At 36.4% G+C, this 22,585-nt stretch overlaps 1 protein-coding gene across 8 annotated transcripts in view; it reads right to left on the bottom strand.

Moving 5' to 3' along the window:
- The window catches only part of TBCD (tubulin folding cofactor D), a 572,945-nt gene that overhangs the window by 419,791 nt on the left and 130,569 nt on the right, over nt 1–22,585 (bottom strand). For all 8 annotated transcript variants that reach the window (XM_069076616.1, XM_069076621.1, XM_069076618.1 and 5 more), the window contains 2 exons: nt 7,212–7,272; nt 2,934–3,008 (listed from right to left, as the gene is read on the bottom strand). In XM_069076616.1, coding sequence (XP_068932717.1) covers nt 2,934–3,008; nt 7,212–7,272 — 136 coding nt within the window. The remainder of the gene's footprint in view (nt 1–2,933; nt 3,009–7,211; nt 7,273–22,585) is intronic.

A 22,585-nucleotide genomic window follows, 5' to 3' on the forward strand; every position in this document is an offset into this window, starting at 1 on the left:
TTACAATATATCTACTATGTTATTGTTTTGCTTTAGCCACATATGTACAACCTATACTGAACTGCTTATCTTCACAGTAAGGGTGGGGGACAAGGGAGTAAGGGAATGAATCTGGAATTCAAAGTTTTAAAATCAAATGTTTAAATACATATACACACTATTATTAATACTATTTTACATGTAATTTGGTAATAAGATATACAGGCTCTGGGGCATAGAGATCCCCTGGAAAAGTCGAAAGGGGTATGGGAGAAAATATGGGAGAGAGCAGATTGGAGGAGGGGATATCCTGTGGGACTGCTATGTTGGGGCGGTGGGTAGGGGAAAAACAGGGAGAAAATTTGTAACTCAAAATCTGGCAGAAATGAATGATGTAAATCAGAAGTTAATAAAGCATTTGAAAGAAAAAATAAATAAATAAAATAAATTAATTCAGGATATTCACTGTAAGGTCAAATACTAAAGCTGAAGTTTAAATACATTGGTCACATTATGAGACAACAGGACTCATTTGATGAGACCCTGATGCTGGGAAAGAGTAAAAACAAAAGGAAATAGCAGAGGATGAGATGGATAGATAATATGGAAACAATGACCATAAACTTGGACAGCCTTTGAGACTTCAAGAGATAGTGGAGGATAGAAGGGCCTAGCATACTATGTCCCATGGAGTCACCAAGAGTCAGACACAACTAAAGAATAGAAACAACTGATAAATCAGTATCATTATTTTCATGCAAAAAAGGAACAACAAATTTGTTCCTTATGGGACACATTAAATTTTTCTCTATAAATAGTAAAAGATAAACATAACTATTTTTCATGATTTCCCAATGAAATCTAAGACAATTCCCCCACCCCAAAACAGTTTGTGCTTCATGAATGTCCTGCAATATTTTTTTGTAGCATTGTCCTGAGAATGACAACCAATATTTGACATATTGTTAATGCATTCCTTAAACTGTCAGTAGGCATGCTCTTGAGGCTAAGTGCAAGAGGAAACATGTTTCAGAAAGAACACACTACTTTGTCTCATACTTGCAGAACTGTCCTTTAAAACTAACAAATATTTAGGCATCCTAATAGGCTGAAGAACAGTTTTCCACAAGACTGCCACGACAATTCACTATGACAATTCTAGAAGTAGAACAAACTAAAAATGAAGACTTTTGTTATCAGCTGAGACAGCTGAAACTAAATTATATCCGTACTCAACTTTGTCTGGTACTGCAACCATGGAAGATATTTTATTCAGAAAAAAAAAAATTTCTTTAGGTTGACAAGGAAAAGTCACCCACCTTCTCCCTCCCCAAAAAAACTGTAACAAGATTGAGATTTTTTTAAAAATATGCCACTGTAGAACAATGTTCTCTAAACTTGTCTTCTACACCACAATTTATCTCATAAACATACAGAAATCTCCATAAATGCTCCAGTTACCTAAATACTACTACATGTCAATTCACTGAACTTAAGTTCACATGTACCTAAAGGGATCTGTGTAAATTTCAGAAAGGGAAAGACTAACACATTAACAATGCTCTGAAAATAAAATGAGGCATTTAATAAATGTCTACTGAGAGGGCCGCTAGGTGGTGCAGTGAATAGAGAACAGGCCCTGGAGTCAAGAGGACCTAAGTTCAAATCCAGCCTCAGACAATTAACACAAAAACTACCCGTATGACCTTGGGCAAGTCACTTAACCCCAATTGCCTTCCATAAGCTCAAAAAAAAAAATCTACTGAACGTAACTTAATGCATACTTTATGTTGAAAAGCCTATGCTGATCAGCATTTTCTCTTTGAAGACACTCAGAATGAAGCACTATCCGTTACTCAATTTTTCTTCCTTTGATTTTTTTTAAGGCATTAAGGTCAACATATGCAAGCAATACATTACAAAAACATAAAATTATTTTATACTACTACTGGTCAATCACAAACTCTATGTGAGGAATCATGGTATAAGAAAGAATGATGGACTTATAGTCAGGAGACTGGAGTCTGAATAACACCTCAGACACTTACTAGATGTTATTTAACCTCTCTGACTCTCATAACCTCATCTGTAAAATAACAATCCTATATTATTTATCTCATAACTTACCTTAAAGCATTCTATAAATGTATTACTGTAGGTTATGATTACAGGGCTTATACTATGATCTAAAAATCTACCTATTTGGCCTCTGTCAGATTATGAAAACAATACAAAATAGCCAAAAAAGCTATTAAACTGTTCATACTATTTGATCCAGCAATTCTGCTTCTAGGTCTATACCCCTACAGAGATCAAAGAACAAGCAAAATGACCCATATGTACAAAAATCTTTTTTTCCATTTTTTTTTCCATGCATCAAAAAATCAGAAACTGAGGAGGTGTCCCTCAATGGGGATGGTTGAACAAGTTATAGTATATGAAGTGATTAAATAATATTGTGCTATAAGATATGATGAAGGGAATGTTTTCAGAAGAATCAGGGAAGACTTATATGAACTGATACAGAATGAAGTGGGAAGAACCAAGAGAAAAATATAATATCAATATAAAATATAAAATATCAATAGTATTGTAAAAACAAGTAGCTTTTGAAAGATTCAGGAATTCTGATCAACACAATGACCAACCAAAATTCTAGATGAAACATTACCCACATCCTGATAGAGAGATGATGGACTTAAAATGTGCAGAATGAACTATATTTTTGTGAACGTGTTCACTGCAAGATTTTTCTTTGTTACTGATACCTGTTTGTAACAAGTCTTTTGTTTTCTTGCTTTTTCAAGTGGTGGGAGGAGGGGAAAGGAACAGGAAGAAGAAGAAGAAGACGACTCATCAAGAATATAAGATAAAATTCTATTTTTAAGAAAAAAAGGTACATCAGGTAACTGAGCCCAAAGGGAAAATGCTTTCACTTTGGTTCCTTCACATACCTGAAGCAGTCCAATACTGAACCAACAACATCATCTGCTAATTCTTTTGGTAGTCTTCCAGTCATTCTACCAATTCTGTAAGAGAGGAAAACAAAACACAAACATACACATATACACACAAACAATTCATTTGTATCATTCTGATACTTTTTGCCTAATAGGGTATTAATTAACTGGTATACTAAAAGGAAAAAAAATGGGCAAAATAATTCAACTCTGTACAATTATAATCTATGATTTCCTTTGCAAGGTTCATTATGAAATATCAACCAAAAATCTGTCTCTACTTCTATAATAGGCTTGTGGGGTTTTTTGCCCATTCTCAAAAGCATACTACATGGCATTGTAAAATCTATCAATGCAAAAGATGCAAATTACAACATCTTCAATAGGTTTATTCCAAATCAGAGGTTCATCTCAATATATATAGATGAGGCCAAAGAACTTATGAGGTGCCATGTTTACATTTTTACTCTGCCTCCTGTAGTTTTCAATTGATAACAAATCAATTAAGCTTACTTCTTTCAGGACTGAAAATTTAAATGTCATCACTAGAGCTCAACAGCCAGTTGAGTGCTGATGATAAACTCTTCCACTATATGATTTTGGTAAAATCACTTAACTTCCCTGGGCCAAAGTTTCCTCATCTGTAAAAAGAGTTTAGACTAAATCGAATCCTTTTTTCTTTATGGTATCAATTTTAAATAGATTTTGTTCCCCAGAACAAGAACTGTATTTCCACTTGTTTACAATACTGAAAAAGTACAATGTTATTCACTTCTCTCTCTCTCTCTCTGTACATCAGAATGTCCAGATTTATATAGTAGTTTATATGCTACTATTAAATTGCTACTGCCTTGGCTACAAATTTGAGTCCTTCAGTTTTTGGAGAGTTGTTATGAATGCTCTGTTCTGGAGAGTTTAGTTAACCTCTTCAATAGTGGATCCAAAAGAAGCACCTCCAAGTGCAGTTTTTCTATTACCTGGGAAAGCACCACGCAGCAGGCCCTCTACATTTTGATACAGCTTAGTTTTAGTAATAGCGTCCAGTTCTTTCAACTGCTACTCAAATTCTTCCTTCCAAACAGTCTGATTCTTACCCACGCAGTTGATTTTTTTGTTAGATTTGTCAAGGGCCTTCTGTTTGTCTTCATCATCAATTCTGCCTTACAGTTTCTCATCTTCTACTTACGGTAGTAAGTTCTTGAAAGATACCTTGTGTCTCTGCTTCTTACCTTTAGTCATGTATTCCTCAACTTCCTGGACCATACACTCCATTGTTCTCATTGCTCAAGCAACTTTTGTCATTGATGACACCTATCTTATTCTCCTTAACTATTCATTTATACATAATAAATACACTAAGAATGCCATTTGCATCAATTTCAAATGTTACTTCAATAAAAGGAACACCATGGAAACAGGGGGAATTTCTGTGATCTCAAACTTGCTAATAAGCAAGTTGTTTTTCTTTGTCATTACTCTCTAACTTGAATAAGTGAAGGAGACTGGTTGTCTGAAAAGGTGGGAAAAGCCAGCCTGCTTAGTAGAGGTGTTGGTACTCCATTTAATCAAACTACCAATAGTTTCAATAACAAGAAAAAGAGGAGTTACATTCAGTAGCAGCAAATCCTAAACTTTCTTAGATTTATTCACAGGCAAGATGGCAGCCTGGATAGCAACACCATAAACAACAGCCTTATCAAGACTGTTCTAACTAAATAGGGTATCTTACCCTACGGGAGAGTAGGGGGAAAGGGGATGAGAGGGGGATGATGGAAGGGCAGGCTCGGGGGGAGGGAAGTTGTAAGCATCCACTTTTGAAAAGGGACAGGGTCAAAGTAGAGAATAGAACAAGTGGGAGATAGGATAGGAGGGAGGGAAATATAGTCAGTCTTTTACAATATATCCACTATGGTAATGTTTTGCATTAGCTACACATGTACAACCTATACTGAACTGCTTATCTTCCCAGTAAAGATGGGTGACAAGGGAGGAAGGGAATGAATCTTTAATTCAAAGTTTTAAAATCAAATGTTTAAATATATATATATATATGTATATACACCATTATTAATGCTATTTTACATGTAATTGCCAAATATGATATTTTCCAATTAATAAATAAATAAGGCACTGGGGCATAGAGATCCGCCATGCCCTACTGGAAAAGTTGAAAGGGGTATGGGAGAAAATATAGGAGAGAGCAGATTGGAGGAAGGGATATCCTGTGGGACTGCTATTTTGGGGTGGTGGGTAGGGGAAAAACAGGGAGAAAATTTGTAACTCAAAATCTCGGAGAAATAAATGATGTAAATCAGAAGTTAATAAAAATTTGAAAAATGGGGAAAAAAAAAAAGAAGACTGTTCTAGTTCCCTGAACAGAAGTTTCTAAATCTTAGGGATGTGAGTGGAACCCCCACAAATCTGTGACTAATCTAGATGGGTATTACAAACTAGAATTCATAGTCTTTGACTGCTGAAGAGGTCCAGATTCAGCTATTCAAAGCAAGCACAGGTGATAGAGTATACCTTCACAGAAGGAGTCAATCTCAACATTGGCCTAGGAACTGAAAAAGATTATGCTTTGCATATTCACAAGCAATGTGCAGACAGTGCACATACTTCTTGTTATCACTGATTTCTTTCTTATGCTTTCCACTTGAACTCAGTAATGAAATGACTATGTGGATATCACCCAACTAGGTGTTACCAGTTGTGGACTTGAATACAAAAATCTTCAATTATCTTCAATGGTAATAATGGAGACATCAAAAATGCCACTTTTACCATCAAAGACCAATAAACTTCTCTTGGCACCAACCTTGTTGTCTAAACCATAAGGAATAGGAAAAGCAGTTTGTTCCTGATAATTTGAAACACAGAGACACCAGAGATGGTTTCAACATATTTGGTGGCCTAATACTGAGAATTACTGAAGTATACTAATACTATGACCCTGTGGTCACATTTGCATAGGTTTTATCAAGGTAAGCTTTGTCAATTTCTTTCATCTTGCTCAAGACCACAGAAGACACTTCTTCTGAACAGAAGCTTCTGACGTCCTCTTCTTACTCCTCTTATACCTTAGGTGTGTCTTCATCATTTATTATCATGAAAGGTCAATGTTTCATATATGACTGTACAACTGCATCGTCAAATCAATCAAAGACTGTACTGGTGGGGTTTATTGAAATTTGATTCTTTGAAGTATCACCAATTAAATATTCTATGTGCATGAAGGTAGCATAACTCACAGTGGCCCTCCTGACCAATGAGGAGAAACAAGGGCTGTTGCTATACTGAGTTAGACTCTAGATCAATTCTCAAGATCCCTCTATATAAGATACATCTATGATACATAGTACTACAGCTATGAAAAAGGAAAGCAGGGACGGGTACACTTTCATTAGCACAATTCAATACTACATCTAAGTACAACATGTACTTATATCCAACTGGGCATGTAACTGTTAGGACACTACAGCAACTGAGGAGCAGAGGCCTGTTTTAGGAGCAGAGCCAACATTTTTTAGAGGTTGAATATTAATATGAAATGGTTTTAAGAACTACAGGAAGGCTCCCTAAAAAAAATGTCTTGTCCACTGACCTATCATTAATATATTGACATCTACAATTACAGCTTTGTTATTTAGGATTAAAGCACTTCCCCACTTTAAAATGAAAATACTATATATTCATTCTTCTCCCAGATTAATAATAATTAACTTTTGGTCTGAAGTTGATCCTCAAATCCTTTTCACCATGACAGCTAGCTCAGAGCTAGTTTTGACTCTAGAATAGTGAAAGGATGTATGTTCAAACCAGCGACCACTGTTCAAAAAAGTAAAGCCACTCAGTGAGATATCATCAGGCACCACCAGTTAACAGGTAAACTTAAAGCCAAGTGAACCCAAGTGAAGCAATGTGCATGCCATAAGGGAAGAGCAGAGAGTACTGTAAGGAAAGCTGAGAAGGCACAATTTTTCCAGCTCTGGCTAGACACAGAGGTGACGATGCTGAAATTTCAATATCAGAAACTACCTTTAAAATAAAAACTTTAATCATTGACTCTAACTAGGTAAACAATTCTTTTTGTCTTTAAAAAAATCTAATTACTGAAACTATCAAATACTAGTTGAAATAATAAAATAGTTGAATTTACCATCTAGTAAACATAAAACTTGGGGGGTGGGGGAAATGTTATATTTTTGGAGATCTATGAAAATTAGACCACAATTCATCTATTTATTTTCGGGTAAATGACAAAAAACATACCCTTTTGCTGCAGACCATCGAACAACTGTATCTTTGTCTTTCAAACCAACCAGTAGTTGCTCTATAAAGAACACAAGATGAGAATTATTTACTTCTGTTACACAGAACAAAATCATATTTCTCATGGAATTCCTTGATTTTCTTATTTAAGAATCAGAATATTTAAAAATATTCTTCATTATTTAACAGCTATTTTTAACAGAGTCTTTAAAGAATCTGCATTTTATTTTTAAGAGGGACCACCTATTTATGAGTTTAACAAAAGCAGTGCTTCTCAATCCATGAAGCAAGAAACACAGAAGCATCCCAAATTTGTTTGGCTTTTAAACAAATTTTATGTTATTTGTTAACAGACATTAAAAAGGGTTTTACAAGAACCTAGCCAAAGTTTTATTTAAATTGAAGTGTTTTACCACTGTAGAAATAATTGAGAAGCACTATTCTGGAGTAATCAGTTAAAACTCATGTTCCTACTTAAGCAAAATCCAATATCCATCCTAAACATAATAAGTGAATAAAGTTTCATTTTTTTTAATCTTCTTTGTAACCTAAAAGAAATAACAAGAACAAAAAACTCAAGCTGATTTGCCTAGAAGGTGATCCCAGCAGTTTCATGCATTTTAATTTCTATGGGAGGTAGAAATAATGAAAAAGGGGGAATGGATATTCTGTGTCATATCATCCTGCTTACATTACCCTTTTCTGTGCCTCAGTAGGACATAAATTCCCTTCTGGTCTTATATAGTTTACTTTTAAAATAGAACTTCCATTTTACTCTTTAACTCATCTTTTTTGTATAATTACAATCATAATAAATGAAAAATTCAAAATAAATATTTACCACAACATACTTAAAAAAGTAACAGATATTTTTAGACAATATAAATGACTTTTGATCCATATTTAGGTTTAATTATCACTAATGCTAAGGCAAAAAACTTAACTTATATTGTGATCACATAATCATAAAGGTGTCATAAAAATCTAGGCTAAAAATGACAGAATTTCATATAAAATTAATTTTTCCCTTTTCATTCATTTGATTTATAATAGAATATTTCTCTAAAGATGATAAATATGATTAAAAACAACACTAAAAATACACCATTCCATAGACAGCAAAAGGATTATCTATTTTGGTGATTGTTCACTAGAAAATACAAATGTGAAAAATAAAATGTGAAATTATGTTCCATAAAATAAAATATATAACCGAATGAACTAAAAAAGACACTACCCCTCTGTAAGAGAGAATTCTAACAAGAAACCAAAACACATTCTGCTTTCATGTGAAGGATACCATGCCAGTTGCTAAATGGCTAACTATAATTTTTAAAAGAACTTTGAAGCTGTGTTATTTTCTCTACCATTGTTAGTATATATATACCATATGACTTATACACATATAAATGTACATGCATATAGTGTATATATACACATGCTACATAAAGCAAAAATATATTTGAAATTATTTTTCTCAAATTTATACAAATTCTTTACAGGGTCCTTAACATACTTTTAAACTTTAAGAATTTGGACTCTGAGGAAAACAGAAACAATCTAAAAACATTTAGAAACAGATTTATTATTTAAAGTTTCCAATATAATCATTATAAATACTGTAGCACTAAGTAGTACTAAGAGCACTAAGTCAAAGTATAAATAACATCCAGTGAAACACCTTTTTAATGCTGGTTCACTAAGTAAAAAGTTTTTATATTCTGCTTCATTAGTTTTAATATAATATATATCAATTTCCTATTTGAGTCACCTTATCATCATCTTTTTTTTTCCAATTGTAAGGTACAATAAAATACTGCTATTTTTCTAGAACTTAAGAAAACAACATAGTTGTTAGGTTCATGGAAAAGTTCTAGTTTGCTACTAACTACTGAATGACAGCTCCTAGTAGAAATCAACCCCATTTATTAAGTACCTACTATGCAACAGGCACCATACTAGGAAGTGAAGGTATATAAATACAAAAAGTCTACCTCTGCCCCTAAGGCTCTTATATTCCACTTGAGAGAATACATTATAATCACAGATAACAAGCAAGTATGAATTGTTTCATTTTTTGTACTTATCTTTTTAGTATCTAACACTATATTATGGTATCTACAACACAGTAGGAACTCAATAAATATTTATCAATTAATAACGTAAGATATATAAGAAACAAATACAAAGTAAGGCAGGGGAGTGGGGAAGGGGTGGAATATTAACTAGAAAAATCTGAAAAGGTTCCTTAAAGTAGGTGGCACCTGAGGAATACCTTAAAAGTTCTTAGGGATTTTCAAAAGGCAAAAGTAAGGAAGAAAAAAATAAAAGGCATGGGTGAACCTCTACAAAAGCAAATAAGTTGGAGGGAGACAAATTTCACGCACAGGAAATAGTAAGCATTCCAGGTTAACTTGAAACTTTTGTGAACTTCAGCAGAGCTTTGATAAGTAATTGCGAAGTAATTGGGGACAGTGAGATACTAGTAGCTAAGGAAATCAGAAAAAAGTCTCATGTGGGGCATGTTAAGTTTGAGATGCCTACAGATATCCAGTTATAAACATCCAAGAGGAAATTAATCATGTGGGATTGGAGCTCCAGATAGACCATGGATAAAGAAAAAGATGTAAGGGTCAATTGCACAGAGATTATAAGTGAGCCTATGAGAAATGATGAGATAACTGAGAATGTGTATATACATAAGAGATGGTCCCAGGACAGAGTTCTGGGGCATACTTACAGACAGGAAGATAAGGATGATGATCCTGTAGGAGAAAATGAGGATTGGTCAGACAGGTAGAAGGGAAAATAGGAAAGCTACATCAGAAGAGAGCATATCCAGGAGGATGTCCACAATAGTATCATATATATGAGGACTGAGGAAGATATTAAATGATAGTATGAGGGTCAAATGAAATTTAAGGAGAGGGAAATGAGCAGGTTTAGAGACAATAAAAGGAAGATATGAAAAAACAGGAAGAAAGTAAAAACAATAGAAAGAAGGAGGATGACTGTAGAGGCAAGAGATTAGATCAAGAGTACCAGAGGATGTAGTATTAATGATTCTTCCAGCTGCTGTGGAGGTTTACGACCAATAACATCAGCACACAGAAAGGCTGCTAAGCACAGGTTCTTTGATCTGCTTTTCTAAAGGAAAGACAGTTTCAAAGTGTTCAACAATATTACTTTAATTAAACAATGTAGACAGGTAAGTAGAAAGAAGTGAGTATCAAGAAAGATTCCAATAGACAGGACTACAACTTTCTAAACAAAGTAAGAGAAACAAAATCACCAAACCAGGGAACACCAAACATTTGGGTTCACAAATCCAGGGGGCTCCTTAACAATGGCTACTCAGAGTCTAATCAGGCCAAATCACAAAGAAACATTCTTCCCATGAATGAGCCACAAAGAAAAATACCAGCCTCCCATTATATATAGTTTTCAACTAAAAGGCTCAGAGCCAGAAGGCATCACAACCCATGTGACTCAGTGACTTATTGGCTCAGTACCAAAAAGTTTGAAAGCCTTCCTGAAAGCAAGATTCCCTGTAAACAAGCCTCCCCCTAAGCAAGTTCTTCCCCCAAGGCAATATATGGGCTCTATGTGACTCAGGATGTGTCACAGCTGTGAACTGAGCTGAAGTTCCAAGCAGCAAAACATATGTGATTGAAATACCTGTGTAACTTTAGACCTGGGAACAACAGCTCCTGTTCCAAGGGAAAAAAGGATATGTGGTCACACAGGCCTACTATTAATGGACAGGAAAGATCTTCCTATTCCATAAACCCTACAGAGGTTTATGAAAAAGACATCATAGACTGGTGAGAAAAATTTTAAAATGGAGAACAATGAGGTATAAAATTGAGGACAAGATAAAGCTCATGAATAATCTATTTTTAAATTTATTACAACACTGCAATATTTCATTACATTCATGTGCCACAATCCACTTAAGTGTTCTCTATTTTCACAATATAACATGAGACAAGGTCAACTGTTGTAGCAACAGGACCAGCCAAAGGCTTCCCCCCTATATGTGTGGATGAGACAAGCCCAAATATACATAGGTTAGAATAATAAGCATGCAAAAAGAATCCAACAATAATGAGCTATTATGGTGACAGGATCATTCAAGACAAAAACACAGAAGAAAAAAATAACTAGCTAAGAGAAACATCAGTTTGAGCATTAACTCAACTCGAATTCCTGGAAGAAATGAAGCAAGAGTTAAAAGAAAAAAGTTTAGGGGCAGCCAGGTAGCACAGCGAGTAAGAGCACCGGCTCCAGTGTTGAGAAGACCTGGAGATCGAATCCCGGGCTCAGACACTTAGCAACCACCCAGAAACACCTGGCCGTGTAACCTTGAGCAAGTTACTTAACCCCAATTGCTTAGGGGCAGCCAGGTGGCTCAGCGAGTAAGAGCACCGGCTCCAGTGTCGGGATGACCTGGATCAAATCCGGGCTCAGATACTCAGCACCACACCCAGAAATAATAATAACTGGCCGTGTAACCTTGAGCAAGTTACTTAACCCCAATTGCTTAAAAAAAAAAAAAAGTTTAAAATGTTTGTAAAAATGGAATGAAAGGAAAGCACTTGAAAAAAAAATGGAAAAGAAATGAGTGTTTCAGAAGAATTGAAAAAATCATCAGTAGTTTGGCACAAGAAATACAAAACTTGACCAAACAATAAACTCATTGAAAATTAGAATGACCAAATAGAAACCAGTGATTTAACGAGGCAATAAGAAGTGTTTTAAACAAAGTTAGAAGATTGAAAAAAAAATCAAAGGAAACGTAAAGTATCTCATAGGGGGAAAACTGACCTTGAAAACATATCAAAGAGAGATGTTTTAAGAATCATTGGACTCTGGGGCAGCTAGTTGGTGCAGTGAATATAGCACCGGCCCTGGAGTCAAGAGGACCTGAGCTCAAATCCACCTTAGACACTTAACACACACAAAAAAAAAAAACTAGCCGTGTGACCTTGGCAATTCACTTAACCCCAACTGCCCTCCAAAAAGAAAAAAAAAAATCATTGGACTCTCTAAATGCTATGACCAAAAAAACAGCCCAGACATTATATTTCAAGAAAGCTTAAAGGCAAATGGCCCAGATCTCTTAGAATTAGGATGGAGCAAAGCAGAAATAGGAAAAAAAAAAATCTATCAGATATCTCCTAAAAGAAACCCCAAAATGAAAACTCACAGGAATATCAAGCTAAAATCAAGAATTTCCAGGTCAAAGAAAAAGATACTATAAGCAGTCAAAATGTAAAAATTCAAGTACCCAAAAGCAAGAGTCAGAAGGGTCCTGAACTTGGAATATGATATTCAAAGGACTTGAGCTAACAGCAAAGAATAACGTATCCTGAAATACTGAGAATAATGCGAGACAAAAAAAACCTTTAAAGAAATGTATTCTGAAGTTCAAGGAAATGAACAACGATAAAGGACTAAACAAGGATAAAATGTTTAATTTAAATATGGGAGATGATACATGTGCCCTCATCTCATCCCTATAATCATCAGACCACAAGAAGGAAGTTCACTTAGATGAGAACTGATTGTGATGGCTGTCATGTCTTGATGACCTTAAAAAATGGAGAGAGGAAGAGAAATAAATTTGGGGTAGGAAGGACAGGGAAAATTATCACATACTCAGGATAAAGTAGACATCAGATAAAAGAAGACATCTACAAAAATGAGAAGGGAGTGGGAAAGACTAAGATTGACACAAAACTGACACTTGGAAACTTTGAACCTCACTCTACTATAAATTGGTCAAAAGGAAGAATATGCACAAACGTAAATACACAAATAGTAAAATACATTTCATTCAAGAGGGAAAGAAGAAGAAATAGGGAGAAGGGAGAGGGAGAATTAGAAAGAGAATCAATTAAGAGAAAGATTAGTCCTCAGCAAAAAACTCTAAAGATATATAAAAAATACTTATTGCTGTTTTGAGGTTGCAAAGAATGGGAATTTGAGGGGGTACTCATAAATTATGGAATAAATAAGGAAGTTATGTGTGTGCATGTATGTACATAGCTTATAACATTCACACACACGCACACACTTCAGAAACAATTATACCACTTATATAGACATTATATTTCAAGGAAGCTTAAAGGCAAATGGCCCAGGTCCCTTAGAACTAGGGGGAAAGAAAGCAGAAATAGAAAAAAAAATCTACATATATATGTATTATATATGATATATAATTATAAGCAGTTATTTGTCTCTCACTCACACAAACACACAACACACGGCACGTGCATGAACTTTATAAGCAAGTGCGTATAACAGTAGATAGAACTTTGGACCTGGTGTTAGAAAGAGCCAAGTAATATAAATCTGGCCTCAGAAACTTACAAGCTATATGACCCTAGACAAGTCACTTAGCCTCTGTTTGCCTAAGTTTCTTCAACTATAAAATGAGGATAGCAATAGCACCTATCTCAAAGGGTTGATGTGAGGATGAAGTGAGATACTATTTGTAAAATTGCTAGCACAGCACCTAGCACAGAATAGGTTTTATATAAATTTTTATTCCTTTCTCCCGTATTGTGTTGAACAGAATGGCTAACCAGAATAAAAGACAACTGATGATGAAACATGTTATCCACCACCCAACACCAAAGTAAAAGACTCAGAAAGGAGAATGAGACATGTTTTTTGGACAGCTAATATGGAAAGTTGTTTAACACACTTGGAATGGATTTTGCTTTTTCTTGTGTTCTCAATTCAAAGGGAGGGGATCTTAGCTATTTAAAACATATGGAAGTATTTTGGGGGAAGGGAGGAAGAAGTGTTGTACACTGTCAAAAGTTTTTACCACAGTAGAAGCAGGACCTCCTCGCAGCTCTGGCTTCCACCTTCCCCAATCCATGTAAAAGGGGAATCTGAACAAACTTTGGAGGTGCAGAATCCACAAAATGACAGAGAAGCTAACCTCCTGTTGAGGACAGCCCAGCAGGCCGGCAGCAAGCAACCAGCACAGCGTTCTGAGAGCATAGCCCAGGCCCACAAGAGAGGAAGGTTTCAGCCCCAGGGCAGGCCAAACCAGCCACCAGCTGGAGGGACTCCAGATCACCAGCAGCTGTGGCTGTTTCCAGATTTATCAACACATAGATGCAAAGGACAAAGTGAGAGGTCAGTGCAGTCTGGACTTTGGGACCAGTAGTTGGGAGAGTGTTGGCTTTTGCCCCCAGGGCAGCCTTGGCTCAGGAGGCACCATGCTACAGCTTCAGCTCCTGACCTGCAGAGTGTAAGGGGACCAAACGACCAGACTGAGGGGTAATTGCTCTTGCTTTAACCTGCTTGAATCTGGATTGCAGTCTAGAGTGGAGGTCTTGGGGTGTGTGACCAGATTGCTAGAGGGTGTGGAGGCTTCAGGCTTCAGAGTCACCCAACTAATACCTCCAGCAGCTAAGAAAACCCCAGCGTTTGGTATGAAAGCTCTGCTGTCTGGTGGCAGAGTCCTACTGTGGCAAAAAGCCTAGGGGTCCAAGTGACTGAGGGGCAACATGACCAAGCAAAGGAAACAAAGCAGACAGAAGATTCCAACATTAGACTCCTATTTTGGGGACAAAAAGAAGCAAAGCATGGAACAGGAGGAAGACAGTGAAGTCAGAACTCCTGCACCAAAAGCTTCAAAGGAAAATATGAGCTGGTTACAGGCCAAACAGGACCTTAAGAAGCAGAAAAGAGAAATGGAGGAAAAATTGGGAAGAGAAATGAGAAGGATGCAATAAAATTACGAAATGAGAGTCAACAGCCTGAGTGAGGAAAATACAACCGTAAAAAACAGATTAACTCAATTGGCATAAGAGGCTCAAAAAGGCAATGAGGAGAGGAATGCCTTAAAAAGCCGAATTTACCAGATGGAAAAAGAAGCTCAAAACCTCAATGAGGAGAATCATTCCCTCAGATTTAGAATGCAGCAAAGGGAAGCTAGTGACTTAATGAGAAATCAAGATGATATTAAACAGATCCAAACAAATGAAAGAATAGAAGGCAATGTGAAATATCTCATGGGAAAAACCACTGACCTGGAAAAAAGATCCAGGAGAGATAATTTAAAAATTATTGGACTACCTGAAAGCCATGATCATAGAAAGACCATAGAAATCATCCTCCAAGAAATTCTCAAGGAAAACTGCCCCGATGTTTTAGAATCAAAAGGCAAAACAAAGGTTGAAAGAATCCACTGATCACCTCCTGAAAAAGATCCCAAAAAGAAAACTCATAGGAATATTATAGGCAGGTTCCAGAATTCCCAGATCAAGGAGAGAATATTACAAGCAGCCAGGAAGAAACAATTTGAATACTGTGGAAACACAATCAGGATAACACAGGATCTGGCAGTTTCTACATTGAGGGATCAAAAGGCCTGCAATATGATATTCGGGAGGGAAGAAGAGCTGGGATTAAAACCAAGAATCATCTACCCAGCAGAACTGAGTATCATGTTTCAGGGGAAAATATGGTTGTTCAGTAGAATAGAGGACTTTCGATTATTCTTAATGAAAAAAACAGAGTTGAGTAGAAAATTTGACATTCAGATACAAGAAGCAAGAGAAGCTTGAGAAGGTAAACAGGGAAAAGAAATCATAAGCCACTTATCAAAGTTCAACTATTTACGTTCCTACATGGAAAAACGATAATTGTAACTGATGAAACTTTTCTCAGTACGAAAATAGTTGAAGGGAATAGAAATATACACACACACACACATATATATATGTGTGTCTATATCGGAGGGTATACGGGCATATGAATAAAAACGTGAATGTGTGTATATATGTTTACAGATATACAAAGATAGAGGTCATAGGACGAAGTTAATAGGAAGGGATGATACTTAAAAGGTGAAATTAAGAGGTGAGAGAAGAATATAATGAGAGGAGACGGAGAGAAACAGAATGGAGTAAACTATCTCATAGAAGAGGCAAGAGAAAATGGTTACAATGGAAGGGAAGAATAGGAAGGCAAAAGGGAATGGGTCAACCTTATTCTCATTGAATTTGGCTTGGGGAGGGAATGACATACACACTAAATAGGGTATCTCAACCCTACAGGAGAATAGGGGGAAAGGGGATGAGAGGGGGGATGATGAAAGGGAGGGCAGGCTGGGGGGGAGGGAAGTTGGAAGCACGCACTTTTGAAAAGGGACAGGATCAATGTAGAGAATAGAACAAGTGGGTGGTGGAATAGGAGGGAGGGAAATATAATCAGTCTTTTACAATATATCTTCTATGTTATTGTTTTGCATTAGCTACACATGTATAACCTATACTGAACTGCTTATCTTCCCAGTAAGGGTGGGTGACAAGGGAGGAAGGGAATGAATCTGGAATTCAAAGTTTTAAAATCAAATGTTTAAAATTATATATATTATTAATACTTTTTTAAATGTAACTAGGAAATAAGATATACAGGCACTGGGGCATAGAGATTCACCATGCCCTATTGGAAAAGTCAAAGGAGGTGTGGGGGAAGATATGGGAGAGAGCATATTGGAGGAGGGGATATCCTGTGGGATTGCTATTTTGGGGTGGGGGTAGGGGAAAAACGGGGAGAAAATTTACAACTCAAAATCTGGCGTAAATTAGTGATGTATATCAGAAGTTAATAAAACATTTGAAAAGTGAAAAAAAAAAAAGGAAGGCACTGGAATTAAGAGAGGTTAAGGAAGGCTCCCTGTAGAAGGTATAATTTTAGTTGAGACTTAAGTGAAACCAGGGAGGTCAGTAGAGTAGAGGAGGGAGAGTCCAGATATGAGGGATTAGCTAGAGAAGCTCAGGGAAGAGAGATGGAGTGTCTTGTTTGTGGAACAGTCAGGAGACCAGTGTCTCTGGATTGAAGAGTGTTAGAGAGTAGGGTATAAGTAAATTGGACAGGTATGAGGTGGCTAGATTATGAAGGCCTTTGAATGCCTAGCAGAGCATTTTCTATTTGGTCAGGAGACAATAGGAAGCCAATGAAGTGTATTAAATGGGAAAGGTGGGGTTTGTGATGCGATCATACCTGTGTTTTTTAAGAAAATCACTTGGGGCAGCCAGGTGGCCCAGTGAGTAAGAGCACTGGCCCCAGAGTCAAGAGACCTAGGATTGAATCCGGGCTCAGATACTTAGCACCCACCCAGAAACACCTGGCCATGTAACTTTGAGCAAGTTATTTAACCCCAATTGCTTCTTTAAAAAAAAAATCACTTAAATGTCTGGAGGATGGATTAGAGTGGGGAGAGACTTGGGGCAGGCAGACCCATCAGCAATAGCCCAGATGCGGAGTGATGAGACATTAGAATGGTGGTGATGTTAGAGGAGAGAAGGGGACTTATGAGAGATGTTGTGGTGGTGGAATTGGCAGGTCTTGGCAGCAACTTGGATATGGGTGAACTTGTAAAGGTCCCACCCTTTCTACAGGAAGACTTTCCTAGTTCTCCTTAAACTTAATACCTTTCCTTTGAGACTACCCCAATTTATAATGCATATGTCCTTGTATATAGTTTGTTTTGGGTTGGGTTTTTTTTTTTGCATAGAATCGTCCCATTCAGATAATGTGCTCCTTGAAAGCAGGGACTTTTTAAATTTTTCGTGTCTTTGCATCCCAAGGACTTAACCTAGAGCCTGCTACACAACAGGCATTTTGTAAATGCTTATTGACTTGATTTCTTTGGCAATGTGTTGTAATCTATTTATACTGATCAATTGGGGGAAATTAATAAGAATAATAATTATTAAATACTTATTCTAATTCAACAAATTATTTTGTATCAATTGTTTGCCAGCCATAGTGATGATACAAAGATAAAAATCAAATGTTATCTAACCTCCAGTACTACAGATTCTACTAAAAGAGCTACTAATTATTACTGTTTTGTAAAGGCTGAGTAGCATAGTAGCAAAGGGGCTTTTCTTACCATGAAGAAGCCTTGGTTTCAAGCCTGTGATGCATATTAGCTATGGGATTGTGAATAAATTATTTTATTTTTCACTGATTTAGGTACCTCTCTCAAATAATAAGTGACAGATAAGTTTATAGCTATAAGCTTTCACTAGTGGAAAATTTCTGCAAATTGGAGTTCCCTACATGGATGAAATCACAGATCTTGACCAAATATATACATATACACATATATGATTTCATATGCCTATGATTTCAAAAGTCTATGGAACTCTCAATATGGAAACTCCCAATATAGACATCACCTTTCCCAAATACTACCAAATGAATTCACACACACACACACACACACACACACACACACACACACACACAATCTCCTAGTTATCCTAAGGACAGGATCACTGTAGAAATCAGAAACACAATAATGGTTATCCAGAGGCAAAAAAAGGTAATTTATCAGGAAGTAGCTTTTTCACTTTAGAAACATGATGACAACATTTTCCAGTAGAATGCTCTATGCTGATTGTATCTGATGGAATCAAAGGAGCTAGAGCTCAAAGAAGCATTAGAAGTTATTCAATCCAACCTGTTAATTTTATAGATGAAAGAATGGAGGCCCACATAAATTGAGGAATTTGCCCAATGACATAGAAAAAAGCAGAGTCAAGCTTCTAATTTAGGGTTTTTGACTGAATCTGGTACTCGTATCAAATTTGGAGGAAATCCACATTACTGTGTTTCTGTTGGACACTAAGAAAAGTTATTAAGGTTTTTCCAACATCCATCCTACTTTTATAGGGATTTCAGCAATTAGATAAGGCAGTTTCAAGAGAATTGTTCTGGGTGAACTGGCCCAGAGCTATAATAGACAGAAAAGATATATTAGGTCATTAAATTTGTCTTCTTGTTTGTGTGGAACACATCATGAATCATTTTAAATTCTCATGACTGAGAACATGACTATGTAGACATTCCTTATTGGAGTTTGCTTTGTAAACTAAAACTTATTTATTGTCTGGTTTTCAGAGAAAAAAAAGTTTTTACCAAATCTCCTGAGACAAGCATGATTTTTGTTGTTTTCATTATTAATGTGGACAATTGTGTTTATAATTTCCCTAATAGTGCACCAACTCTGCACTCCTGGTACAAATCCAGTCTGGTTACACTATATGATCCTTATGATATATTATTGCAATCTCCTTATTATCTTATTTAAATTATTATCCTTATTATTATATATTATTATTATCCTTATTATCTTATTTAAAATGTTGACATCAATACTCATTAGGGAAACTGGTCTATACTCTTCTTTTTCTATTTTGACTCCCTGGTTCAAGTATTAAGACCATATTGTCATTGAAGGAACTTGGTAGGAACCCTTCTTTTACTATTTTTTTTCAAATACTTTGTGTAGTATTGAAAAAAACTGTTCTTTAAATGTTTGCTAGAATGAGTGTGTAAATCTATTTTGGCTTTTAATTTCTTAGTTTTCTAGATTCTTTTAGTTGTGTGGATAATACACTGATTTGCTCTTAAAAAAAACTAAGAGAGATAAATTTATCCCTACATACTACACTGAATGAATCCTCTACATTTTTATATGTTGGTTTACGGTCATTATGTTTAATAAAATTAATGATTGTTTCTAAGATGTATTCTTTAAACCACATGTTTTCTAGGATTATTTAGTTTCCAACTAATTTTTAAACATTGCTTCAAAAGCACTTATTTGAATGTGATCGTTATTACATTATATTTGGTAAAAGATACATTTGATATTTCTGTTTTTCTTCATTTGTTTTTGAGAACTTTATGACCTACTATGTTAACACTTTTTGTTTAGGTGCTAAGAAAAAGATAAACAAGACCCACAAAATGAAACAGAAAAGCTAACCAACTGCTGAGGACAGCCCGGCAGGCCAACAGGAAGCAGCCAGCACAGCACTCTGGGAGCTGAGCCCAGCACCTACTAGCTAGAGGTTTTAGCCTCAGGGCAACCACAACCAGTCACTGGCTGGAGGAACTTCAAATCACCAGCAGCTGTGGTGGTTTCCAGAATTATCAACCCAAAGATGCTAAGGATAAAGTGAGAGGTCAATGCAGTGTGGACTTTGGGAACCGGGAGTTCAGGAGAGCAGTCAGGCCTTTACCCCCTGGAGGGAGAAGCAGCTAAGGCGATGTGGCCCTGCAACCACCGCCACATGGCTGCTTCAGAGTTCCAGGTCTGCAGACTGTAGGGGGACCAAGCCACAAGTCTGAGGGGTAATCGCTCTTGCTTTAATCTGCTTGGATCTGGATTGCAGTCTAGGGTGGAGGTCCTGGGATGCCTGACCAGTTTACTGAAGCTGTGGAGGCTTCAGAGAAGGCACCCAACTAATAGCTCCAGTAGCTGCAAAAACCTCATCAATTGGGAAAAACCTCCCCACTCTGGTGGCAAAGTTCTACTGTGGCAAAAACCTCAAGAGTCAAGTAATTGAGTGGCAACATGAGCAAACGAGGGAAGCAAGGCAAACACAGTGGTCCAACTCTGTATTCCTTTACTGAGGACAAAAAGGATAGGGGCATGGAATAAGGGAAAGACAACTAAGTCAGAACTCCTGCACCAGAAGCTTCCAAGAAAAAAATAAGCTGCTTACAGGCCACAGAGGAGCTTAAGAAGGATTTTGAAAACCAAATAAGAGAAGTAGAGAAAAATTGGGAAGAGAAATGAGAATGATGCAAGATATTTATAAAATGAGAGTCAACAACCTGACTGAAGAAAATAACACCTTAAAAAATAGACTAACTCAAATGACAAAAGAGGCTCAAAAAGGCAATGAGGAGAAGAATGTCTTAAAAAGCCGAATTTCCCAGATGGAATAAGAATCTCAAAAGCTCATTGAAGAGAATCATTCCTTCAGAATCAGATTGGAGCAAATAGACACTAGTGACTTTATGAGAAATCAAGATCCAAACAAATGAAAAAAATAGAAGGCAATGTGAAATATATCACTGAAAAACCACTACACTGGAAAATAGATCCAGGAGAGATAATTTTAAAATTAATGAACTACCTGAAAGCCATGATCAAAAAAGAACCTAGAAATCACCCTCCAAGAAATTCTCAAGAAAAATTGCCCTGATATTTTACAACCAGAGGGGAACATAGAGGTTGAAAGAATCTACTGGTTGCCTCTTCAAAAAGATCCCAAAAAGAAAACTCCTAGGAATATTGTAGCCAATTTCCAGAGTTCCTAGATATAGGAGAAAATATTACAAGCAGCCAGGAAGAAACAATTTGAATACTGTGGAAACACAATCACGATAACCCAGGATCTGGCAGCTTCTACACTGAGGGATCAAAGGGCTTGGAATATGATATTCCAGAGGTCAAAGAACTGGAATTAAAACCAAGAATCACCTACCCAGCAAAACTGAGTATCATGATTCAGAGGAAAATATGGTCATTCAATGGAACAGAGGACTTTCAAGCATTCTTGATGAAAAAACCAGAGCTAAACAGAAAATTTGACATTCAGATACAAGAAGCAAGAAAAGCATGAGAAGTAAACAGGGAAAAGAAATCATAAGGAAGTTATCAAAGTTCAACTATTTACATTCCTACATGGAAAACCTATAATTATAACTTATGAAACTTTTCCCAGTATGAGAATAGTTGAAGGGAATAGAATGTGTGTATATACATATATGTGTATATAGGAAGGTATATGGGCGTAAGAATACACATGTGAATGTGTGAATATATGTGTATAGGTATACATAGACAGAGGTTACAGGACCAGTTGAATAGGAAAGGATGATACTTAAAAGGTGAAATTAAGAGGTGAGAGAGGAATATAATGACAGGAAATGGGGAGAGATAGAATGGGGTAAATATCTCATATAGAAGAGGCAAGGGAAAACTGTTACAATGGAAGGAAAGAAGACAAAAGGGAATGAGTCAACCTTATTCTCAATGCATTTGGCTTAGGGAAGGACATATACACTAAATAGGGTATCTCACCCTACAGGAGAGTAGTGGGGAAGCAGATGAGAGGGGGGATGATGGAAGGGAGGGCAAGCTGAGGGGGAGGGAAGTTGGAAGCACCCACTTTTGAAAAAGGACAGGATCAAAGTAGAGAACAGACAAGTGGGGGGTGGGATGGGATGGAGGAAAATATAGTCAGTCTTTCACAATATGTCCACCCTGGAAATGTTTTGCATAGCTACACATGTACAATCTATATTGAATTGCTTATCTTGCCAGTAAGGGTAGGTGATGAGGGAGGTAGAGAAAGAATCTGGAATTCAAAGGTTGAAAATCAAATGTTTTAAATTTATTATTATTATTATTATTATTATTATTATTATTATTATTATTTTACATGTAACTGAGAAATAGGCTATACAGGCACTTGGGCATAGAGATCCACCATGCCCTACTGGAAAGTCAGAGGGGGGATGGAGGAAGATATAGG

Source organism: Petaurus breviceps, unplaced genomic scaffold (assembly GCF_028583685.1).
Source record: "Petaurus breviceps papuanus isolate PSGF00001 unplaced genomic scaffold, PetGlider_PUasm1.0 90925, whole genome shotgun sequence".
Lineage (NCBI taxonomy): Eukaryota > Metazoa > Chordata > Mammalia > Diprotodontia > Petauridae > Petaurus > Petaurus breviceps.